Source organism: Epinephelus lanceolatus, chromosome 6 (assembly GCF_041903045.1).
Source record: "Epinephelus lanceolatus isolate andai-2023 chromosome 6, ASM4190304v1, whole genome shotgun sequence".
In the NCBI taxonomy this organism is placed as follows: domain Eukaryota; kingdom Metazoa; phylum Chordata; class Actinopteri; order Perciformes; family Serranidae; genus Epinephelus; species Epinephelus lanceolatus.
The window spans coordinates 1,719,000-1,730,000 of record NC_135739.1 but is presented as its reverse complement, the minus strand read 5'-3'; the positions used below and the strand labels follow the sequence as shown (position 1 = coordinate 1,730,000).

The 11,001-nt window shown below is 44.0% G+C and overlaps 1 protein-coding gene across 4 annotated transcripts in view; it reads left to right on the top strand.

Annotated features, from left to right (window-relative positions):
- Window positions 1–11,001, top strand: part of patj (PATJ crumbs cell polarity complex component) — a 223,032-nt gene that overhangs the window by 151,864 nt on the left and 60,167 nt on the right. For all 4 annotated transcript variants that reach the window (XM_078168435.1, XM_033621590.2, XM_078168433.1 and 1 more), the window contains one exon: window positions 998–1,089. In XM_078168435.1, coding sequence (XP_078024561.1) covers window positions 998–1,089 — 92 coding nt within the window. The remainder of the gene's footprint in view (window positions 1–997; window positions 1,090–11,001) is intronic.

The following is an 11,001-nucleotide window of genomic DNA, read 5'->3' as shown; positions in this document are numbered from 1 at the left end:
GTGTGTGTGTGTGTGCGCGTGTGCATGCGTGCGTGCGCGTGCGCATGTGTGTGCACGCGGGGGTTTCCAATTTATTCATATAAATATTTAACACAGAAACACTGAGATGCTCTCTGTCTCTGTGTCTCGCCCTCCTCCTCATTACAGCGGTGTCAGAGGCTCCATGAACAATTGATGTTCAGCTGAGGAAAGCCTTGACAATTACACACACACACACACACACACACACACACACACACAGATTTACATAGATAAAAGACATATTAGTGTAAAAATCCATATTAGGATGGAGGATACACACACACACACACACACACATTACAGAACATTTTCATCATGTAACTTCCTTGTATTTTATCAAGCTTGTGTGTGTGTGTGTGTGTGTGTGTGTGTGTGCATGTGTTTTGTGTGTGTGTGTGTGTGTGTGTGTGTGTGTGTGTGTGTGTGTGAAAATGAGATATTGATTTAACATTTGAAGATGCTTCCAACTGGCTGTAGTTTACGACATCGCAGCTCAATGACCTTTCAATTAATGCCCGTCTCAATTAAATGTGTGTGTGTGTGTGTGTGTGTGTGTGTGTGTGTGTGTGTCTGTTGATATGGAGAATCATCAATCCGTAACATTGAGATAGAGCGGGGTTCTGCAGTCTGTATGTATGGTCAGATCACAGTGTTATTTTGACACCATTATTAATAACAATAACAACAGTTATGATAATAATCATTTATTATTGTTGATAATGTGAGGCTGTATATCTTATCATATACGTATAATAGATTATTGTTGTAATTGTAATTATCAACTACAGCAACAATTATATTTTTTGTGTTTTTTTTTTTAAAGAAAATGATGATGATGATGATGACTCGCTCAGTGTGTGATATGATGATATATTTCTAACTGTCTGAACTCTCGTGACGTTTCAATAAGAATGTGTCAGTGTCTGTTTTATAGAAACAAGGTTTATCGATAAACTCCTGTTATTTTGTGTTTCAGATTAATAACCAGATCCTTTATGGGCGGAGTCACCAGAACGCCTCGGCCATCATTAAGAGCGCCGCCTCCAAGGTGAAACTCATCCTGCTCAGGTAGGACTGCAAGGCATGCTGGGAAACTTTAAGACCAAGTACCAATTAGATGACAGGCGGTCTGCTCTTCCTGACTCATTTCTTCATACACTTAAATTTTTTTGTGTGTGTATTTCATTTTAGTTTTTCAAAATATGAGTTATGACTAATTAAATTAAATACTATGCTACAAAGACGGGGAATGGGGGGTGTGAGAGATAGGTGAGTTTTATCCACAATTGCATGGTCTCTTATAATTCTAATGTGGCAAAAATAGAACATACAGACAGTCATTCAATCGTATGGGACAGGAGATTTTCCATATTATTATATTCTTTTCTCAAGAGATGCGACTGCCACAGTCCAACAGGTAATGGGAGATCTGACATCCACTTAATTGCAATACATTTTTTGGCAACAGCCAATAGGATTTCTGTAAGCTTGATGGAATGTCTCATATTAGTATGAAAGATATAGCCCAAAAGGCAAACTTCCAGATCCACTGGAAAAATGACTCCATGGATTGTGGACAGGGCGTCATGGATCCCCTGCCAAAAGCCACATTCTTCAAACACAAGTACACAAGTCAGCTTCATTATAACTCGCAGCATTCACAGACAAACACTTGTCTTTATCTGGACACATTTTCCCCACAAATACAACATGCTAACATTATTAGCACAAGCCTATGGCATTTTACACTGTATAAATTAGCCTAGCAGCTAGCAGAATTTTCCTCTACTCATATGAAGCCAGGGACAACAGCAACATTTAACAAAGGTAACGTTACAAAATTCGTCTCCATTACAGCTCACAGCATTCACTGACAAAACAACTGTCTTATACTAAACATGTTTTCCAAACAAATACAAAATGCTAACGTTATTAGCGCCAGCCTATGGCATTTTACATTGTATAAAGTAGCCTAGCGACGAGCGGAGATTTCCTCTGCTCATATGAAGCCAGGATAAATCACAGTTGTTGTTTCTTGTTTGTGAAATTAAAGTAAATCAAAGTTTTGTTTCCACTGAGGGAAATGTTTTCAGCTTACAGAGACAGACAGGAGGTCTGCGTCACTGTGACGTGTAGCTACATTTCTGGGGAGGTGCACGTCAGGGTACGGCGTCGATTCGACGTAGAAGTGTAAATCACGGATTAATGTCACCAATACAGTATTTGACCAAATGTCTCCCCTTCTGTTCCTGAGATATGATGTTGAATAATGGCAAGAAAAATGTTTTATGCAGAACATTATGATGTCACAGTGACCTTAACCTTTGACCACCGAATTCTAATCTGATTATTCTGGAGACCAAGAGGACATTTGTGCCAAATTTAAGTAAATTCACTCAAGTTGTTTTTGAAGTATCACATACAGGAGAATGTGACAGATGTGACCTTGTCACAGTGACCTTGACCTTTGACCACCAAAATCGAAGCAGTTCATCATTGACGTTTGTGTGAAATTTTAAAGATATTCCCTTTTTGTGATATTGCGTTCACGCAAATGGGCCGGACGTGCGGACAACCCAGAAACATGACGCCTCCGGCCATCGCTGGCGTGGAGGCATAAAAAATATCTATTAATGTAGTGACATCACAGCCTCACTCTGTGAGGTGATTTTATAAACTAATAAATGGCATCAACTGGGCTGAAACAGTTTGTGTCCTCACACTGAGCCGTCTGTGGGGGTCACGCTCCAGTCCACGCAGCAGCATGGACTGGAGGTGTGTAGATTGTTGCGCATGGTGTGGAACCAAAGTGTGGCTGGAGGACACTCAGAGGAAACACAGATCAGATGGTGGAGGTGTGTGAAGACACATTTATTATTTAGAGTTTAATGTTGGCACTTAATTTTAGATTAAACTGAGATTTATTTCACTGTGACAGGAGATTTTTTCACCTTTTTTAATAATTACAAACCCTCCAAAGGGAGTTAAACTAAGACTGGATGTATTGTGGTCTGCGCAGCTGAAGGCTGATGGAGCTCATATTCCCCTGTGGAGCAGAACTCCACTGTGCTCCAAAATCTATTAAAAACACATGAAAAAAAGCAAATCTGTTGCAGCAAGTGAGACTCAGATGATACTCCTGGTGAGAAACACTGAGCTGCTCAAAACAATAGGTTAACAACAATATTAATTAATTCATCCGATTTCCGTAACCGCTTATCCTGTTGGGGGTCACAGGGGGCGGAGCCTATCCCAGCTGACACTGGGTGAGAGGCAGGGTTCACCCTGGACAGGTCACCAGACTATCACAGGGCTGACACATAGAGACAGACAACCATTCACACTCACATTCACACCTACGGACAATTTAGAGTCACCAATTAACCTGCATGTCTTTGGACTGTGGGAGGAAGCTGGAGCACCTGGAGGAAACCCACGCTGACACCACTGCGCTGTCACAATAACATATATATTTTTTGTATGTAATTAATTTCAGTCACAGCAAACAACAGTGGCTGTCTAATAACGTAGAGCAGGGACCAGTGATATAGAAACACATGCCTAATTGGCCGCCATGTTGGAGAGGATAAGGCTTGCCTGCAAACGAATGAAAGTAAACAGGGGAGCTGCAGTTTTTGTGGATAAAAATAACGTTAATATTTCTCTACCAATTTCACTGAGTCGTTTTTATGTTCATGGGTTTATGATCTATGTGTTGTAGAAAAAAGTTTTGTCTCCAGTTAATTCGAATCTTGATATTTGTCATGGTGGTCTGTTGTGTATGTGTGGAGACTGTTCTGAGCTGACGTCAGATTCACAGCCTGAGTTACCGTCTCAGTCAGAGTCCATATGTGAAGAATAAAAAACGGTCCTGACTCTCGAGAGGACACTTTCACTGATATGAGAAATGTTGCTGTGACCCTGAGACGATCAGGGATCAGTCTGAGAGCAGAGGACACGAAGGATCCAGAGACTCAGTCAGATTCACTGATGTTACAGTACAGGAGTGTTTTTATAGGCAGGTGGAGGCAGCAGGCGGGAGGAGAGGTGGGGGAGGGAGCGATGTGTTCAGGGAGAGTCGAGAACGTGAAGAGTTTCTTAAACAGAAACTCCCCTTTTAATTAAAATGGTGCCGAACCTGCTGCCATCACCAGAAATTCCCGCGCTAAGCCGAGGAAGACGAGCCGAGGAGTTTTTTGCCTCTTCTCTTCTGTGGTCACAAGTTTGCTTTTCTTTGAATACAATGGGGTTCACAGCCTTTAATACGGCGCTGATGGAGGGGCAAGTGTCTCATTCAGCCAGCAGAGAGCTGCAGGAGCTCCACCACCAACTCTGTGTGACTCCGCTGCCTCTGTTTCCTCTGAATCTCTGGATTCGATCAAACTGCATTGATCCTCCAGCTGAAAATGGGTCATGGCAGCAGCGGCAGAGACAGCAGCGTCAGACCAGAATAGAACAAATCAGAGAAAGCAGAAGACTGTGAAACAGGTAAAAAACACACACACACACCTTCCAAAAGAAGCTCCTGCTAAGATTCCTGATGCTGCAGCAGCTGGAGGAAACATACAGCTCAGAGCCAACATGGCTGCCGTCACAAACCAGCTGCAGCTGAGTGGTGAAAAGAAATAATGTCTGAAACACTTAATCACGCACATCTGAATTAGAGATGCACGATTTATATCGGGTCGATAATTATTGGCCAATAGTGGGACATTTTTATTTTCATGCATTATTCTGATCGTTAAAATTATAGCCGGGCAATACACATTTTCATACACATTTGGGTCCTAGAATAATAAACTCAGTTGCTTTTTTGCTCCACTAGATGGTGCTGATGTTTGTTTTTTTCCCTAGTGAGGTCAGCAGAGGTCTCAGTCAGCAGCATTTGGCAGGAAGTTCATCAAAACAAAGATGGAGGCCCCAGAGAAAGAAATCAGAAATGCGCCATCAGTGTTTAAACCAAACATCTGGACTTGTTTTGTATTTTTTAACACAGGAGGAGGACTTGGATATGACACGTGTGATTTACAGCAGTGTCATATGACAATAAAATACTCTGGGAATACTACAACCATGAGGGCTCACCTCACACGCCACCATCCAGAGATAGCGTTAGCTAGTCTCGCTCACCAGACCTTTCTCAAGAAAACAAAGGTCTGGCTGGGCCGACTCTCACTGTGAGATTGGAGAAAAAAACGCCCCGGCTGCTTGTACTTCTTTCAACCAATCACAGTCGTTCTGGGCGGTGCCACAGCAACGGTGCACTTGCAAAATTGCCGGGGGGAAACAGGTTTTGGTGTAACACGCCCACAAAAATATCACCTACAGGACGCGAACCATGGCAGAAAAATGGCTACATCCCCGCAAGATCAAACACCGCAAAAGTTAGTAAAGTACGTGTTGAAAACGGTTGAAAACTGCTACACAACCGGAGGTGGTAGGGCGGGACTTCAGCGGGTGGCTCGTTCCGCCCAATGAGAGGCTGATCTATGCAGCGAACTTCCGCCCACTCAGACTAAGCGTTAGCTAACGCTAAACACGCTCCAGCGAAAAATCAACCAACACTGGACACACTTAGCTCGACACAACTACCATCCAACTGTGAGAGAGCCAAGATAATAACACAGTCCATCACCTACTTCCTGTTCAAAGATCTGCGTCCATACAGCGCTGCTGAAAACCAAGGCTTTTGTTACATGCTAAAAACACGTGAACCCAGGTATGTGACTCCGCCCCCACATTTTTTTCACCAACACAGCCGTACCCGAGCTCTACAGAGAGGTGACGCATAAAGCTGAGGAACCTTTGAGTACAGCAGGAAGGGTGGAGTTAACCTGTGACGCCTGGACTTCAAGCTCAGAGGATTCACATGTGACTATAACAGGACATTATCTGACAGAGGACAGGAGACTGCTGTCACCTCTAACATGTGTGATGTCATTCAGTCAGCAGGACACCTGCATGTGAAGTGTTTGTGTCTGTCAGGCGTAAGCAGCATTTCTGACAGGCGTTTTGATGCTGTTGGTCAGTCTGTCCGCTCTGTGTCACAGTTTGCTGCAATAAAAATGATTAAAGTCGATTAACAGCCTGAAAACTTTATCTTAGCAGGTAAATCGTGACGTATCGTGATAATACCGTATCGTGGGTCACCTGGTGATTCCCACCCTGACCATGCAGTGGTTGGAATTCTCCTCCCTCTCAGCTGGAACAATGGTTACATGATGTCTCCGGGTGTAACATGTTATCGGAGCGTCTGCAGGACATGATGTGATGCACTCAGACGTCTCCACCCTGAGAGCATTTAGCTTGAGTCTGCTCTGACTCACACAGAACAGACAGGGACACTCTGCTGCAGACAGCAGCCGTCCTTAAAACTTCAAAGTCCAAATTAAAAACCTGCCTGTCTGATCTGAAGACGGCGCCGGAGACGAAAGCTCTGTGTTCGGCATCGCGCCGTCACAAAGCTCTCAGTTTGAGACGCCGCTGGATTTGGAGTTGATGAAAGCCAACGGGAGGAGACGGTCCTTCACTTTCAGGACGAGTCCTTTGAGACGGAGAGAGGAGCTGAAGACGGGGAATCTCTGCAACAGGAGATTAAACTCCCTGGCCCTCCTCCTCCTCCTCCTCAGCTGCAGGAACAAGCTCTCTGCTGCAGGGATTGATTTGCAGCTTTGAGGCGAGCAGGTGTGGTGTATTTTACCGAGCTCTCATTAGGACTCGGTGCCTGGCGTGTCGGACCGGTTTAGCCCTTCTGTCAGACGGGATTTAAACTGCCAGGCTGGACTCTGCAGCAGAGAGGATAATCACACTCTAGTTTATCCTCCTTTTTATCTGCTGAGTTTATCCATGTTTTCATTCACTGCTGTTTCACCTGATACAGTAACAAGGACTGGCATCACAGATTAGCAGGAGAGCAGAGACAGAACATGAAACAGCACAGATAAAAGTGAAGGCAGCTCCAGGTGAACGTGTCCTGACTTTGATCAGCTCTCTGTGTGTGAAGCAGGATCGTTAATGTTTGAAGTCTGAAAAGCAGAAATCAGATCCAACACAAACATGACGGACGGAGGTGGGGAATAAGACTTTCACTGTAATTTAACTCATAGTCCAGGACACTGTAACCATGGTGACATGACAGGATGTTATAGTCTGTAATAGACATGGACAAAGACATGATACTGCAGGAGATGATTCTGAGTCAGAACTCTCCCTCCATCTCTTCTTCATCCATCCATCCATTTTCATTTGTGTACCCGGGCTGGGTTACAGGAGCAGCTCCTCCTGGAGGACCCCAAGGCGCTCCCAGATAAGATATATAATCCCTCCAGCGTTTTCTGGGTCTGCCTCGGAGTCTCCTACCTGCTGGACCTTCCCGGGGAGCCTCTAACAGGAGGCGCCCAGGTGGATCCTGATCAGATGTTGAACCACCTCTACTGGCCCCTTTCAAAGGAGCAGCGTCTCTTTAGGCGTCGTGTCCACCAGAGCGTCAACACCCAGCTGAGTACACCAGGTGCTCCTCAGGAAACGCTCGGCTGGGAGGGTTTGAGAACGCTCTGGAGACCTGATGTTCTTATGCCTCCACGCTGGCGACAGCCATGGCTGGAGGCATCATGTTCGGGACATCTCAAGAACGCCTCAAGAGAATCATCTTCCATAATCTCTTTCCTGTTAGGGGTCGCAGGGGGGAGGAGCCTATCCCAGCTGACATTGGGCGAGAGGCGAGGTTCACCCTGGACAGGTCGCAAGACTATCACAGGCCTCAAGAGAATGTCTTCACAAATTTGGCAAAAATGTTCACTTGGACCCAACAATGAACTGACTAGTTTTAGTGGTCATGGGTCAAAGGTCACTGTGACCTTATCTGTCTCATTCTCATGAACATGATATTTCAAGAACACCTTGAGGGAATTTCTTTAAATTTGGCACAAACATCCACTTAGACTGAAGAATAACCTGATTAAAGGTTTGTGGTTGAAGGTCAAAGGTCAGTGTGACCTCACAAAATATGTTCTTGGCCATAACTCAGGAATTCATTCACTAGTTCTGACCAAACTTGACTCAAATGTCTAACAGGATAATATAATGAAGGTCAAAAGGTCAAAGGTCAGCTTGACTGTGACATCATCACGTTTTAACATCATATCTCAGGAACAGAAGGGGAGACATTTGGTCAGATACTGAATTGGTGACTCTAATCTTGAAGCTGTGCTGATTGTATAGATCTTCTGTGTGTGAAGCATCCATGTTTTCACTGACATGGATGGAGACTCGGGATGGCCTGATCCGACCAGCGGTAACTGTAGTACCAAAATGACCTTGATTTATACAGTGCCCTCCAAAAGTATTGGAACAATGAGGCCAATTCCTTTATTTTTGTTGTAGACTGAAAATATTTGGGTTTGACATCAAAAGATGAATATGAGACAAGAGATCAACATTTCAGCTTTTATTTCCAGGTATTTACATCTGGATCTGATACACAACTTAGAAGATAGCACCTTTTGTTTGAACCCACCCATTTTTCATGAGAGCAAAAGTATTGGAACATGTGACTGACAGGTGTGTTTTGTTGCCCAGGTGTCTCCCAATTACATTGATTATTCAAACAATAAATAGCACTGAATGTCTGAGCTCAGTGTCAGATTGGGTACGATAGGTTTTGCCTGTGCAGACTGCATTTAGAGGTGGAACCAACATGAAAACCAGAGAGCTGTCTATGGGTGAAAAAGAAGCAATTGTGAATCTGAGAGAAGATGGACAATCAATCAGAGCCATTGCACAAACATTGGCCATAGCCAGTACAACCATTTGGAATGTCCTGAAGAAGAAAGAAACCACTGGTGTACTAAGCAACAGACGTCGAACAGGTAGACCAAGGAAAACATCAGCAGTTGATGACAGAAACATTGTGAGAGCTGTAAAGAAAGACCCTAAAACAACTGTTAGTGACATCAGCAACAACCTCCAGAGGGCAGGAGTGAAGGTATCACAATCTACTGTTCGCAGAAGACTTCATGAACAAAAGTACAGAGGCTACACCAGAAGATACAAACCACTCATTAGCAAGAAGAATAGGAAGGCCAGGCTGTATTTTCGCCAAAAGGTACAGAGATGAGCCTCAAAAATTCTGGGAAAAAGTTTTATGGACTGATGAGACAAAGATTAACTTTTTCCGAAGTGATGGAAAGGCGAAAGTTTGGAGAAAGAAAGGATCTGCTCATGATCCCAAACATACAAGCTCATCTGTGAAACACGGTGGAGGTAATGTCATGGCTTGGGCTTGCATGGCTTCTTCTGGGACGGGCTCTTTCATCTTCATTGATGATGTAACACATGATGGCAGCAGCAAAATCAACTCACAAGTCTACAGAAACATTTTGTCTGCTAATTTAAAGAAAGATGCAACCAAACTGATTGGGAGATCCTTCATCATGCAGCAAGATAACGACCCAAAACACACTGCCAAAACAACAAAGGAGTTCATCAGGGGCAAGAAGTGGAAGGTTTTAGACTGGCCAAGTCAGTCTCCAGACTTAAACCCAATAGAGCATGCATTTTACCTGCTGAAGAGGAGACTGAAGGGAGTAACCCCCCAAAACAAACAACAGCTGAAAGAGGCTGCGGTGAAAGCCTGGAAAAGCATCACAAAAGAAGAATGCAAAAGTTTGGTGATGTCAATGGGTCACAGGCTTGATGCAGTTATTGAAAGCAAAGGATTTGCAACTAAATATTAAGTCTCATTCACTTTAATCTATTTTAAGTTTATATGCTCCAATACTTTTGCTCACCTAAAAATTTTGTGTTCCATTACAAATAATGCTATCTTCTAAGTTGTGTATCAGATCCAGATGTAAATACCTGGAAATAAAAGCTGAAATGTTGATCTCTTGTCTCATATTCATCTTTTGATGTCAAACCCAAATATTTTCAGTCTACAACAAAAGTAAATGAATTGGACTCACTGTTCCAATACTTTTGGAGGGCACTGTAGTTTGGAGCAATGTATCACAGAAAGGTATAACTGAAAGGTAATCTCTCCTCCCCCCCCCGGGGACCAATAAAGGTATTCTGATCACAGTCTGCACGTCTTTAGAGGACTAACGCAGTATTTAGAGCTCAGCTGAGTGAAGTTGACTCAGCGCTCTCTCCTGTCACGAGACACTGTGGGGACGTCGTCCACTCATTTCATTCTTCTTCTTTTGAGACCTAAAATGTCTTTAAGATTCAAAGCACCACCCTCGGGAGAATCTTCAGCTCCACTGCTGCTGAGACGTTCAGAGCAGATAAATCATCAGGATGTTATCAGCCTGTAATAAACCTGCAGTGTCTGGTCGCTGAATATTTAACATGAGTGTGACACGTGGAGACGGGTGAGCGTGTCAGTCTGATGTGCTGTTTGCTGTGTTCGGGCTCATGAGATGCCGCCATGTCAACAAGTGCCATAAATCACCAACGCAACAAGTCATCACGTCTGTTAGCAAGCTGTGAGCGTCTCGCTGCTGTCAAATCAAGACTGCTGTAAACTCTTCAGATGACTTCATCATCACTTCCACACGTTACCACACCTCCAGATTTCCTGTAAAGCCCCCCAGCTGCGGTGTTGTTCAGCTCACACCCACGTTGGATGTAAAGTCTTTTAACAGTCATGTGATGTCAGCATCAAGTGGTGTTTGGCCGGCGGGTACGAGCTGACGTCTGTCACATCCTGACAGCTGCTGTGTATGACAGCATGCTGGGTCACAAACCTGCAGACGGGACCAGAGCGATGACGGCATCTAAACACATTTCATCTGAAAACATCACTCATATTTGTCGACAAGATTTGGTCCTGAACGCCCGGCGGCCCTCCAGCTGTTTGGTTTAAAAAACAAGAACAGCACAGACTCGACGGGCGAAGGAATATATGTTTCTCTAAGTTGAACAGGAGACTTTAAACAGCTTTACAGTCCAAAGGACATTCTTACAACATAAAAACTCCCT